A 15103-nucleotide genomic window follows, 5' to 3' on the forward strand; every position below is an offset into this window, starting at 1 on the left:
CCCGCTGTATCCTCACGGAGGCCCGCGGTGTGCTCGTGGCTTATCTTACATGTGTCTGCCTGAACTTAGCAAGAGGTCCATTTCATCCCCCGTTACCTCTCATTTCAATTACATTACAACAACTTACTTTTGTATTTTTTTGGGGTCCGTGAAACAAGCTGCACCACAAATGAGAAGAGCACGTGTGTGTTGGTGTGTGTCAACATTTCAATCATGACAATCAAAGACAATCATGAGCAGTAAAAATACCTTTTCATTGTTTCCTCAGCCCGCAGGCACTTAGTCAGCTGACTCTTAACTCCACCATCGTTTCAGTTGTGAGGTGACCCGGGGATGCCTATTAGCCCAAAGAAATGGATGAATGTTGTCATAATTAGGATCGTCATTATCGGGAGCATTATTAGTGTGTGTGTTCGTGTGTTTACCAGTGGAGGCTCCTCAGAGGAGGAAGGGGAGGACCGTCCTCAGTGAATTTCATAAAAACAGTGAAACATTTAAAAAGGTATACTTTTTGTTATAAAACTGAACTAAATATATACACGTCACCAAATAATTTATTGAAACAGTGTTTTGCAATGAAGGTCTACAGTAGCCTCAACAGCACTCTGTAGGATAGCACCATGTTGTAGCCGGAGGACAGCTAGCTTCGGGCCTCCTCTGGGTACATTGACTTCAACACAAATACCTAGGAGGCTCATGGTTCTCACACCCTCCAATAGACTTACACGGTAATTATGACAACTTCCGGAAGACATCCTCCAACCTATCAGAGCTCTTGCAGCATGAACTGACATGTTATCCACCCAATCAAAGGATCAGAGAACAAATCTAGCACTGAAAGCATAAGCTACAGCCAGCTAGTACTACAGTGCATACAATTTGGTGAGTTGTTGACTCAAAGAGAGAGAAAGACAATAGTAGCACAGTTTTGAACAAATGCATTTATTCCAAAATGAGGGAGGGAGGGATTAATTTACTTAGCTAGCTAATGCAGCTAGCTAGTTTAGCCTGCTCAAACAGAGGGATGTTACAGTATGTGTGTGTAGGCACTCAATTCTTGCTGATAAGGTCCCCCCCCTGCTGCTCGGTTGAGGCTATTCGTTCCATGCCTCAAGGCCACAAGACTAATCCTCTGTTCCTAAACATGGCCTATATACGTAGAAACCGCCATTGCTATGCCAAATGAGAATCCATTCTGAAATAATAAGTAATATCACTGCATTATGCTTTTTTTTTAGAATTAAATGTTTGTCATCTGTGACAAATACCACAACTTTGTTGATCGAGTTAATTGAGATATGATCAGAACTTTTCAGGATCGTGTGAATATTCCAGGTAAGGCATCACAGTCAAATGAATCAAATCTCATTTTATTTGTCACATACACATGGTTAGCAGATGTTAATGTGAGTGTAGCGAAATGCTTGTGCTTCTAGTTCCGACAATGCAGTAATAACCAACGAGTAATCTAACCTACCAATTTCACAACAGCTACCTTATACACACAAGTGTAAAGGGGTGAAGAATATGTACATAAAAATATATGAATGAGTGATGGTACAGAACGGCATAGGCAAGATGCGGTAGATGGTATTGAGTACAGTAAATACATATGAGATGAGCAATGTAGGGTATGTAAACATATAAAATGTGAAGAAATCGATGCAGACAGAGAAAACATCCCAAATGACACCCTATTCCCTATATATTACAACTACTTTTGACCTTTGTAAAGTGCTACAAAACAGATGCAGAAAGAGGACACATCCCAAATGGAACCCTATTCCCTACGTAGTGCACTATATAGGTAATATGGTGCCATTTGGGATGCATCCCAGCCAGCTAGCACTTGTCCAGACATGTTTTTCTTCCTTCTCAGCCCGCTACGATGATCATTTCCCACTACTAAGTTAACACTCTCAGTCTTGGGATGCAGACAGCTGTGAGGTTAAAGGTGAACACAGCTGGGAAGAAGGTTTTGAACTTCTAGTGTTGCAATCACTGCTGCTTGTGCTTGAAATGTATCTAACCTTTCTGCGACACACTGTGAACGATATTAGTTCCCATAGTCTGTACAGCATTTTGAATATGATCCACACTGCACACTGCCTGTAATGTTGGTGTCTGACTTTCGTGAGATATTTAGGCTGCGTTTACATAGGCAGCCCAATTCTGATATTTTTCCACTAATTGGTATTTTGACCAATCACATCAGATCTTTTTACATCAGATCTTTTTCAGAGCTGATCTGATTAGTCAAAATACAAATTAGTGAAAAAATGCCTGTGTAAACACACCCACTGTGTACTCTATTCGAGCCTTATTACACACAGCTAGTTTGAAACCGGTTTCGAAGAGACGCCTTGCCCATGACACATTGTGTAAAGAGACAGTTAGTTCCCAGAGTTTCTACACTGCATGTGATATGATTAAGCAATAAGACCCGAATGGGTGTGGTATATGGCCATTATATTATGGCAACGCGGAGTGCCTAGTTACAGCCCTTAGCCGTGGTATATTGGCAACACCCGAGGGGCCTTATTGCTATGATAAACTGGTTACCAACCTAATTAAAGCAATAAAAAAAAAAAGTTGTCATACCCATTGAATACGGTCTGATATACCACAGCTTTCAGCCAATCAGCATTCAAGGCTGAAACCGCCCAGTTTATAATCCACATTTTGGTCTGGGTGATAGTAAGTGTACTCAAATTGGTTTGTCGTTTTGGCTGCATCCTCTTGCACTTTGTGTACCAATATGGTGTGATTTAAAACAGGAAACAGCAAACCTTCGGGAAGCTCAGATGAGCAGCATGCTTCAGACTGAGCTACAGTTCTAAATAGAAGGGGTAACGGATTCACTGAACCGGTTTGACCCTTTGACCCCGATTCCCGGAGAAACTGCCTTTTTCTTGTGAGTATTGGGAGACATTTCTCAGTATGGTGCCGCAGCATTTCCATGTGCAGCAGCGTTGCCACGGTGACAGAGCGGGGAGGTTTTTTGGGGGAGAGGGGAGTGGAGTGCAGTGTGTCACATGTAGGAACTGAAGGTAGCATATGGTCTCACATCTGGGGGGGGGGGGGGGGGGGGGTGCTCTCAGGGATGCAACAATTGAAAGATGGAGGGGGGAATGGAACACGTTACTACTCTGTTTAGTCTGTTTCATAATTGCATTTTCCTCCCTGGTCCCTCCATCTCCTCTTCATCTTTCTCACACAGACATACTTTTTTCTCTTTGACTCTCCTTGCTTTTCCTAAAAAAAATTCCCCCTCTTTCTTTCTCTCTCTTCTTCTCCTGTGTCCTTTCTTCCTCTGCCTGCTTTGTGTCAAATGTGCCGATTTTCCATTTGGCAAAGGTGCTGGGGTACAGTTCAGCTCACTTGCGTATACACACACACACACACACTACCACTTCAATGAGAGAGGTGGAAGGAAGTCTGTGAGGGGAAAAACGTGTTTCATTTCACCTCAACGTTTCGACCCTGCAATGCCCTGTCGCCCCAAAACAGTCCATTAAGGACCCGAATGGGCCTCGTTCATTTGGTGTTGCTTAGCGTTTTTGTTTCGAGACAATATTAGATTAGTATAATGGAATCAGCGAGATGCGCTTTAAATACAGTATGCTCCCTTTTTGCGTTGGTTGCCTCAGACACAGTTGTCTGTACGTTATTATACACTGAGTGGTTCAAGACCGTATACCACGGGCATGGCAAAACATGTATTTTTACTGCTCTAATTGCGTTGGTAACCCGTTTACAATAGCAATAAGGCACCTCAGGGGTTTGTGGTATATGGGTAATATACAGGCATATTGCGTCGTGCATAAGAACAGCCCTTAGCCATGGTATATTGGCCATGTACTACACCTCCTCAGGCCTTATTGCTTAAATATAATAAGCCCCAACTACACAGCGCAGCTACTTGTTAGCCATGTAACAGTGAGGTGTTTTTAACCAGGTCAAGGGTAGGTATGTTTTCCAGACACAGTGGCTTAGACAGCTAGACCACACTAGGCCACGAAATATCAAAACCTGTTGTAATAACGTGATGAACCTGTTACCCTTTCACACTCAAAGTATGCGTACTTGGGAAGGCGTGATGGAATTCTGTTTCCGGAACGGATTGATGTCATAACGGGTATTTGATCTGAAAGAGGGTTTGTGGTCAAGTACTGTGTACGGAGGCCTTTACTTTGAACTGAAAACACTCCATCGAGTACCCACCGATACCCAAGGATGCTATCTTACTCTGTGTGAAAAGATACTTTCTGTCCTCATCTTGCCCGCGTGAAACTGACTTGCTTTGTTTGTTTTTGTTGTTGTTGTTGTGTGCGGTCCCATTCCATTCATGTTTATTGGACAGGACAGTGAGGAAGAATGAGAGGGCAAGGAGTCCCATTCGAACCCGTGCTGGCAGCGGTATGGGTTCCACAGTTAGTGCTTTACTCCGCTAGACCCCCCCCAAGGCTCTCCTTGTTTTTAACTAACGGTTTCTCTGTTTCTGCTTCCCCCTCAGACCCCCTAGAAGAGGAGCTTGGACGGCATGCAAAGTTGCGAAATATCTTCAGACAGCACTGATGACCCCCTTAGTAGAGACCTCCGCACTCGTCGACAGCCTCGAATAGTAGTGATCGGCGCGGGCTTGGCCGGCCTCGCAGCTACCAAGAGCCTCCTGGAGAGCGGCTTCACGGATGTCACAGTCCTAGAGGCGTCAGACCGCGTCGGAGGGAGAGTTCAAAGCATTCAGCACGGTATGTAACGGTTTTCTGTATGTGAAGGAGAGTCGGACCAAAATGCAGCGTGTGGTTTGCGATCCATGTTTTAATGAACAAACGTAAAACAAGAATCAATGCAAACACTACAAAATAAAGAACGTGATGAACGTAACGAAAACCTAAAACAGCCTATCTGGTGAAAAAACACATAGACAGGAACAATCACCCACAAACACACAGTGAAACCCAGGCTACCTAAATATGGTTCCCAATCAGAGACAATGACTAACACCTGCCTCTGATTGAGAACCATATCAGGCCAGACATAGAAATAGACAAACAAGACATCCAACATAGAATGCCCACCCAGTTCACGTCCTGACCAACACTAAAACAAGGAAAACACACACGAACGATGGTCAGAACGTGACAGTACCCCCCCCTCCAAGGTGCGGACTCCGGACGCACAACTTAAACCTCTGGGGGAGGGTGTGGGTGGGCATCTGTCCGCGGTGGCGGCTCTGGCGCTGGACGTGGACCCCACTCCATAACAGTTTTAGTCCACCTCCTTAGCGTCCCTAGATAGGTTACCCTCCTTAAAGACCGCTCGGGACAGAGGGGCAGCTCGGGACAGAGGTAGCTCGGGACTGATGGGTAGCTCAGCACTGAGAGGAAGCTCAGCACTGAGAGGAAGCTCAGCACTGAGAGGAAGCTCAGGCAGGTGGTTGGATCCGGCAGATCCTGGCTGGCTGGCGGTTCTGGAAGATCCTGGCTGACTGGCGGATCCGGAAGAGTCTGGTCGACTGGCGGATCTGGCAGAGTCTGGTCGACTGGCGGATCTGGAAGATTCTGGTCGACTGGCGGATCTGGAAGATTCTGGTCGACTGGCGGATCTGGAAGATTCTGGTCGACTGGCGGATCTGGAAGATTCTGGTCGACTGGCGGATCTGGAAGAGTCTGGTCGACTGGCGGATCTGGAAGAGTCTGGTCGACTGGCGGATCTGGAAGAGTCTGGTCGACTGGCGGATCTGGAAGAGTCTGGTCGACTGGCGGATCTGGAAGAGTCTGGTCGACTGGCGGATCTGGAAGAGTCTGGTCGACTGGCGGATCTGGAAGAGTCTGGTCGACTGGCAGATCTGGAAGGGTCTGGTCGACTGGCAGATCTGGAAGAGTCTGGTCGACTGGCAGATCTGGAAGAGTCTGGTCGACTGGCAGATCTGGAAGAGTCTGGTCGACTGGCAGATCTGGAAGAGTCTGGTCGACTGGCAGATCTGGAAGAGTCTGGTCGACTGGCTGCTCTGGCTGCTCCATGCTGACTGGCTGCTCCATGATGACTGGCAGCTCTGGCTGCTTCATGCTGACTGGCTGCTCCATGCTGACTGGCAGCTCTGGCTGCTCCATGCTGACTGGCTGCTCTGGCTGCTCCATGCTGACTGGCTGCTCCATGCTGACTGGCGGCCCTGGCTGCTCCATGCTGACTGGCGGCCCTGGCTGCTCCATGCTGACTGGCGGCCCTGGCTGCTCCATGCTGACTGGCGGCCCTGGCTGCTCCATGCTGACTGGCGGCCCTGGCTGCTCCATGCTGACTGGCGGCCCTGGCTGCTCCTTGCAGACTGGCAGCTCTGGCGGCTCCTTGCAGACTGGCAGCTCTGGCGGCTCCTTGCAGACTGGCAGCTTTGGCGGCATCCTGCAGAAAGGCAGCTCTGGCGGCTCCTTGCAGACTGGCAGCTCCTTGCAGACTGGCAGCTCTATGCAGACTGGCAGCTCCTTGCAGACTGGCAGCTCCTTGCAGACTGGCAGCTCCTTGCAGACTGGCAGCTCTATGCAGACTGGCAGCTCCTTGCAGACTGGCAGCTCTATGCAGACTGGCAGCTCTGAACAGGCTGGAGAGGAGGAAGGCTCTGGCAGCGCTGGACAGGCGAGGCGCACTGTAGGCCTGATGCGTGGTGCTGGCACTGGTGGTACTGGGCCGAGGACACGCACAGGAAGCCTGGTGCGGGGAGCTGCTACCGGAGGGCTGGGGTGTGGAGGTGGTACTGGAAAAACCGGACCGTGCAGGTGCACTGGAGCTCTTGAGCACCGAGCCTGCCCAACCTTACCTGGTTGAATGCTCACGGTCGCCCTGCCAGTGCGGCGAGGTGGAATAGCCCGCACTGGGCTATGCAGGCGAACCGGAGACACCGAGCGCAAGGCTGGTGCCATGTAAGCCGGCCCAAGGAGACGCACTGGGGACCAGCTGCGTAGAGCCGGCTTCATGGCATTAGGCTCAACGCTCAATCTAGCCCGGCCGACACGCGGAGCTGGAATATACCGCACCGGGCTATGCACCCGCACTGGAGACACCGTGCGCACCACTGCATAACACGGTGCCTGTCCGGTCTCTCTAGCCCCCCGGTAAGCACAGGGAGTCTGCCCAGGTCTCCTACCTGGCGTAGCCATACTCCCTGTTAGCCCCCCCCCAAGAAATTTTTGGGGCTGCCTCTCAGGCTTCCATCCGCTACGTCGTGCTGCCTCCTCATATCTGCGCCTCTCCGCTTTCGCCGCCTCCAGTTCTTCTTTGGGGCGGCGATATTCTCCTGGCTGAGCCCAGGGTCCTCTTCCTTCTAATTCGTCCTCCCATGTCCATACCTCCTCTTTGGGCTGCTCCTGTTGCCTCTTCTCCTGCTGCACCTTTGGGCGGCTACACTCCCCTGGTTTAGCCCAGGGTCCTCTCCCGTCGAGGATTTCCTCCCATGTCCAGAAATCCTTATTGCACGTCTCCTCGCGCTGCTCCTGCCTGTTGACACGCTGCTTGGTCCTTTTGTGGTGGGTGATTCTGTAACGGTTTTCTGTATGTGAAGGAGAGTCGGACCAAAATGCAGCGTGTGGTTTGCGATCCATGTTTTAATGAACAAACGTAAAACAAGAATCAATGCAAACACTACAAAATAAAGAACGTGATGAACGTAACGAAAACCTAAAACAGCCTATCTGGTGAAAAAACACATAGACAGGAACAATCACCCACAAACACACAGTGAAACCCAGGCTACCTAAATATGGTTCCCAATCAGAGACAATGACTAACACCTGCCTCTGATTGAGAACCATATCAGGCCAGACATAGAAATAGACAAACAAGACATCCAACATAGAATGCCCACCCAGTTCACGTCCTGACCAACACTAAAACAAGGAAAACACACACGAACGATGGTCAGAACGTGACACGGTAAGACATGACGCTGTGAACCTTACAGTACAAAGAGTGAGTGAGGAAACAACACGCGGTGGAAATTATGCTAAACCCAACCTTTGAATTTCATGGGTTATGACTGAATGGGTGTTTTTTTGTTTCTTGAATAATTTACATTTTCTGTAAGCTGAAACCTCACTCACTGAGACATTCGACATGTCTGTGTGTAATCATCAGGTTGTTTCCCCCGCACTCGCATCTAGCTGTCAAACAGTCCCCCCCCCCCCCGTCTATTCTCTATGGGGCTACGCTATCAGTGCTAATGCTAAAAGCCTTCCCAAAATAACACTGGATCAGAATGTGTGCTTTGCAAAGTCCAATTAAGCTTTCCCAATTCAAAAATGTGAAATGTGATTGGGGAATTTGTCTCTATCTCTCGGATGGATGTGTGGTTAGTCCTGCGAAATCCCCTTTGAGCTGAACAAGTTAGAAGATTACTCCCATTGCCATACATGGCTTTAATTCAATATTTAAAAATATCTATATTTATCCCTGTTCCTCATTCTCTACGAAGTCGTTTCAATCACAAGTATCTCTCGAATAGGTGGTTGTGGCACCCTCAAAATGTCCTGTAGGCTGCAGTCACATTCTTTGACTTGACTCCCTCTAATTGCACTCCCTTTGCACTTCCATTCCATTAAAACAACTTCCTGTTCTCATTTCTCTGTTTATTTAATTGAATTCAAGTTCCATTCCATTCAACTTATTCCCAAATGAATTGACACAAACAATCAAGTTCTTGGGGGTAGGTAAACAAAGTTTGTAAGTGTAACCCCAAAGGTGCATCTGATATGGCACATTATTCCCAATATATTGCACTACTTTTGACCAGAACCTAGGCCTGTCCCAAAATCCCCACTACTTGCTATGCCAAAACATTGTTTCATATTGGGACAGTGACTAAGTCTATTATATATTTTTAGGCCATTTAGCAGATGCGTTTATCCAAAGCTTACATTTTGTATGTATGGTCCCAGGAATCCAACCCACTATCCTAGCATTGCAAACGCCATGCTGTACCAACTGAGCTAAAGAGAGGACCACATTCTTCATCTTATTCTCCTCTCTCTATTCCAGGACAAACGACTTTGGAGCTCGGCGCCACCTGGATCCATGGCGCTAACGGGAACCCGGTGTACCACCTGGCGGAGGACAACGGGCTGCTGGAGCACACCACGGACGGCGAGCACAGCGTGGGCCGTATCAGCCTGTACACCAAGAACGGCGTGGCCCACTACCAGACCAACAGCGGTACCAGGATCCCCAAGGACCTGGTCGAGGAGTTCAGTGACCTCTACAATGAGGTGAGGGTAGAGAGGTGTGTGTGTGTGTGTGTGTGTGTCCAGATTACCACTGATGTGTGCACATGAAGGGAGCCACCCATGACTGAATGTAGATACTGTACGTACAAAGTGGCACATATGCTCAGGTGAGTGTGTATAATACAGGTGCGTGTGTGTATAATACAGGTGCGAGTGTGTATAATACAGATGCGTGTGTGTGTGTGTAATACAGGTGTATGTGTGTATAATACAGGTGTATGTGTGTATAATACAGGTGCGTGTGTGTATAATACAGGTGTGTGTGTGTGTGTTCAATACAGGTGCGTGTGTGTTCAATACAGGCTTGCAGGGAAACTCACCGTGGTCCAGTGAAGCGTGTTCAGCTACCTCAGAGAGTTGTGTTAGTCACACAACATTGGCTTCCCCCCCACTACCATTCAGATCTGTGCAATTAGACACGGTGCAGAGCAAAGGGGGACGCTTTCGACACACTTCCCTTTGTCTGTGTTCCTGAGTAAATCTCGCAATAGTTCCGTTCCATAAGTGTTGCAAGCAGCAAAGTTGCCAATAAAGAACACATGCCAGTCAGTTCTTAAAGGATTCACATTGGGTGGGCCAGAAAGAGGTGTAATCAAGCTTGTGGTGACGTCGGATGTTCGGGAACGCTTACGGAACTGGAACCATTTCAAGGCACTTGAACACAGAAGCACTTTCTCTATTCACCTTCACACAGCATTCTCCACAGCAGCACCCGTTCCTTTATGGACACACTGTACGAACAGGAATAATACACGGTTATAACGCAGAGTTTCTAAACCCAGAGGCGCAACATTGCGAGACTTCTGAGAAGTTCATGAGAGAAGTGGGAAAATTCTTCCTTTTCAGCTGTTGATTTTCTTGAAATCTAAAAGCACGTCTTCGATTCGAGCCGATAAGTAACTGAACTTGTTATGACTACAACATGGTGAAAGTGTTCAAAATGACTTAGTGTCTAAGGAGTGCCTTTCGATTTAGACGGCCTGCGCATGCACAGTTCGGCGTGAGACGACCGCTATACCCGATAACGTGTTTCTGCGCATGAGCTTAGCTAGCCAACGTCTCCATGGCATCGCCGACAAGCGCGATTGAGGAGTCCTACTGGAAGCCGCTTCTACATATCTTCATACTAAAACCATCGTTGGTAATAATTAGGGAGCTGCAACATACAGTGTGATCAATGCTTTTCTCCTGATTGCTTGCGTGTCAGTCTGCATACCTCTGTGCTGCAGCAGCATCGACACAGCAGAGCATCGCTATGCATTAGGCTAACCCCCCCGACGTGCATCCTTACAGTAGCAGAAAACGGTTATCCCCACCATGTATCATTACAACTGCGCTAATCCACCTGGAAATCAGCATAATTAACTAAGCTGTAGGATTAGCATAACAAGGCTGACTTGTTGTTTTGTTTCGCATGACGATGTGCGGTACGTAGACATCCTGTTGGTTTAGGTCTAGTGTTTCGTGACTGTGAGGCAACGGACAAGAAATAGCTGTACGTTTTATTTAGTCTTCGAAAAATGTGTTTCTTGAGGATCCCATTTCAACCGGAGGCTGTTTTATATTGTCAACAAAGGTGTGCTGCATCCTGGGTCGGGGTCATTAGGTCATGCAACAGAAAAGGTTTTCAAGTTTTGCTAAGGAATTTTAAAATGCCCTTGTCGGGTAGTCCCTCCCCGTTTCAGTCTGTTTTCTTCCGTTTTGGTGCCTAATGAACAGGAGCCTGGTCTTTGTGTGTGAAACATTCCACCAGGGAGGTAAGACAAGATGATAAGGTTATGGAATCGAATATCATGTCATATTATCACATGACCTTTGTGGCTACAATGCAACTCAGTGCAGATATGATAAACGTAAACGTTCTGATTCCATGGGAAAAGAATGTGAACTTTACTCTGGGACAGCTAAAACAGTCATTTGAACTGCTCTTGAACATTTTTCAAGTCATGCCCCCCTCTGTCCTTGCCTTTTCCTATATAAGTCTAAATCAAATCAAATTGCATTGGTCACATACACATGGTTAGCAGATGTTATTGCGAGTATATCGAAATGCTTGTGCTTCTAGTTCCGACAGTGCAGCAATATCTAACATGTAATCTAACAATTCCACAACTACCTAATACACACAAATACACACAAACTACCTAATACTACCTAATCACACAAAAAAACTACAAATCTTTACTGTAAGTAAAGGAATACATATATGGATGAGCAATGACAGAGCGGCATAGGCAAGATGCAATATATGGTATAAAATACATAATGAGTAATGCAAGATATGTAAACATTATTAAATTAAAGTGGCATTATTAAAGTGACTAGTGATCTATTTATTAAAGTAGCCAATGATTTCAAGTCTGTCTGTAGGCAGCAGCCTCTCTGTGTTAGTGATGGATGTTTAACAGTCTGATGGCCTTGAGATAGAAGCTGTTTTTCATTCTTTCGGTTCCAGTTTTGATGCACCTGTACTGATCTCGTCTTCTGGATGGTGGCGGGGTGAACAGGCAGTGGCTCGGGTGGTTGTTGTCCTTGATTATCATTTGGTCCTTCCTGTGACATTGGGTGCTGTAGGTGTCCTGTTAGTTTGCCCCCGGCGATGCATTGTGTAGACCGCACCACCCTCTGGAGAGCCTTGCGGTTGTGGGCGGTGCAGTTGCCGTACCAGGCGGCAGGATGCTTTCAATTGTGCATCTATAAAGGTTTGTGAGCGTTTTAGGTGACAACATTTCTTTAGCCTCCTGAGGTTGACGGCCCATCAGAAAGTCCAGGACCCAAATGCACAGGGTGGGTTTGAGATCCAGGGCCTCAAGCTTAATGATGAACTTGAAAGGTACTATGGTGTTGAATGATGAGCTATAGTCAATGAATAGCATTCTTACATAGGTATTCCTCTTGTCCAGATGGGATAGGGCAGTGTTATGGCAATTGCATTGTCTGTGGACCTTTTGGGGCGGTAAACAAATTGAAGTGGGTCTAGGGTGACAGGTAGGGTGGAGGTGATATGATCCTTGACTAGCCTGTCAAAGCACTTCATAATGATGGAAGTGAGTGCTAGTGGTAGTCATTTAGTTCAGTTACCTTTGCTTTCTTGGGTACAGGAACAATGGTGGCCATCTGAAAGCATGTGGGGACAGCAGACTGGGATAGGGAGAGATTGAATATGTCTGTAAACACAGCAGCCAGCTGGTCTGTGCATGCTCTGAGGACGCGGCTAGGGATGCCGTCTGGGCCGGCAGCCTTGCGAGGGTTAACACGTTTAAATGTCTTACTCACATTGGCCAAGGAGAAGGAGAGCCCACGGGCTGCGTTGGTGGCACTGTATTATCCTCAAAGCGGGCAAAGAAGGTGTTTAGTTTGTCTGGAAGCAAGACGTCGGTGTCCGTGACGTGGCTGGTTTTCTTTTTGTAGTCCGTGATTGTCTGTAGATCCTGCCACATACGTCTCGCGTCTGAGCCGTTGAATTGCGACTCCACTTTGTCTCTATACTGATATTTCACTTGTTTGATTGCCTTGCGGAGGGAATAACTACACTGTTTGTATTTGGCCATAATCCCAGTCACCTTTCCATGGTTAAATGCGGTGGTTCGTGCTTTCAGTTTTGCGCAAACTATCCACGGTTTCTGGTTAAGGTAGGTTTTAATAGTCACAGTCGGTACAACATCTACTATGCACTTCCTTATAAACTCACTCACTGAATCAGCGTATACGTCAATATTATTATTTAAGGCTACCCGGAACATGTCCAAGTCCACGTGATCAAAACAATCTTGAAGCATGGATTCCGATTGGTCAGACCAGTGTTGAATAGTTCTTAACACGGGTACATCCTGTTTGAGTTTCTGTCTATAGGAAGGGAGGAGCAAAATGGAGTCGTGGTCAGATTTGCCAAAAGGAGGGCATGGGGAGGGCCTTGTATGCATTGCTGAAGTTAGAGTAGCAGTGATACATAGTTTTGCCAGCATGCGTACTACAGTCAATATGCTGATATAATTTAGTAGCCTTGTTCTCAAATTTGCTTTGTTACAATCCCCAGCTACAATAAATGCAGCTTCGGGATATATGGTTCCCAGTTTGCAAAAAGTCCAGAGAAGTTCCTTGAGGGCCGTCGTAGTATCGGCTAGAAGGGGGATATAAACGGCTGTGACAATAACCGAGGAGTATTCTCTTGGGAGATAATATGGTCGGCAGTTGATTGATGAATTCTAGGTCAGGTGAACAAAAGGACTTGAATTCCTGTATGTTTAGGGGGCTCCCGAGTGGTGCAGCGGTCTAAGGCACTGCATCTCAGTGCAAGAGGCATCGCTACAGTCCCTGGTTTGATTCCAGGCTGAGTCACATCCGGCTGTGATTGGGAGTCCCATAGGGCGGCGCACAATTGGACCAGCGTCGTCCGCGTTTGGCCGGGGTAGGCCGCCTTTGTCAATAAGAATTTGTTCTTAACTGACTTGCCTAGTTAAATAAAACATTTCACCATGAGTCGTTAATCATGAAACATACAACCCCGCCCTTCTTCCCTGAAATATGTTTATTCCTGTTGGCGCGATGTACAAAGAATCCAGGTGGCTGTATCGACTCCGACAGCATATCACGAGAGAGTATGGTACAATACCTGATGTCTCTCTGGATAGCAACCCTTGCCCTAATTTCATCTACCTTGTTATCTAGAGACTGGACATTAGTGAGTAATATACTCTGAAACGGTGGATGGTCTGCGCGCCTTCGAAGTTTGACCAGAAGACCGCTCCGTCTACCACTTCTCTGGCGGCATTGTTTTGGGTCAGCCTCTGGAATTAGGTCAAATGCCTTGGGTAGTTCGGACAAAGAATCCACTTCGGGAAAGTCATATTCCTGGTCGAAGTGCTGGTAAGTTGACGCTGCTCTGATATGTAATTGTTCAATAACACTTAAGATTTTCTGGGCAAACAATGTAAGAAATAAAACATAAAAAAGCAATATACTGCGAAGTTTCCTAAGGACTAGAAGCGAGGCGCCCCTCTCTGTTGCCACCACTTTGTTTCTATATAGCCACACTGTTTCATTTGGTGGTTGCTCGGACACCTGCTCAGTGCTCACCGTTCTAGTTTTTTTGTGCTTAGGCCTCGGCGGTGTACAGTATGTTCCAGGCTGAGGCTCAGAATCAGAAGAATAATCATCAGAGATGTCATGATTAATTTCTTTCCACCATCTGAGTTGCCTAAGCACAAAAGCCTGAACGGTGCGCACTGAGCAGGTGTCCGAGCCACCACCAAATGAAACGGTGAGACCGGAGAGAGGAAGGGACAGCACCGTTTGGATAGAACAAGCCGGTGATAATGCTACGGGACTATTATCAGCACAAAATGTAATCACTGAGAGAGCAGGCCCTCAAGCAAAAAAACAACATCAGTAACGCGCTCACCAACTTTGTTGTTTATGTGACATGGACATGCTCCAACTGATGCAATTACGTTAAGACACACACCATGTAAGCAAGACCTGACAATAATAGACTATTTTTGACTATTGTCATATCGGCGCTTACTCATTATAATGCCATTTATTGCTTTTGTGCTGATTTTCACTATTTATCAAGCACACTTGGCGCTTATAAGGATGTTTAGGCTACACTCTTAGAAAAAAAGGTTCCAAAAGAGTTCTTCAGCTGTCCCCATAAGAGCACCCTTTTTGGTTCTACGGGCAACCCTTTTCCTCTGTGGAAACGGTTCTACATGGAACCCAAAAGGGTTCTTCAAAGGGTTATCATATGGGGACATGTGAAAAACCCTTTTAGGTTCTAGATAGCCACTATCTAAGTGTAAAAGGCGGCAGGGAGCCTAGCGGTTAATAGG

General features: G+C 46.9%; 1 protein-coding gene across 2 annotated transcripts in view; it reads left to right on the plus strand.

Moving 5' to 3' along the window:
- Nucleotides 1–15103, plus strand: part of LOC110498677 (spermine oxidase) — a 30953-nt gene that overhangs the window by 4241 nt on the left and 11609 nt on the right. Inside the window, exons 2-3 of one of the 2 annotated variants that reach the window (XM_090210733.1) lie at nt 4517–4751; nt 9028–9254. In XM_090210733.1, coding sequence (XP_090066859.1) covers nt 4544–4751; nt 9028–9254 — 435 coding nt within the window. In that variant the 5' untranslated portion in view covers nt 4517–4543. Of the gene's footprint in view, nt 1–4516; nt 4752–9027; nt 9255–11366; nt 14139–15103 lie in introns of those variants that run through there. The other variant, XM_090210734.1, reaches the window with a different exon arrangement.

This window comes from Oncorhynchus mykiss, chromosome 19 (genome assembly GCF_057628025.1).
Source record: "Oncorhynchus mykiss isolate SJ-2025 chromosome 19, ASM5762802v1, whole genome shotgun sequence".
NCBI lineage: Eukaryota > Metazoa > Chordata > Actinopteri > Salmoniformes > Salmonidae > Oncorhynchus > Oncorhynchus mykiss.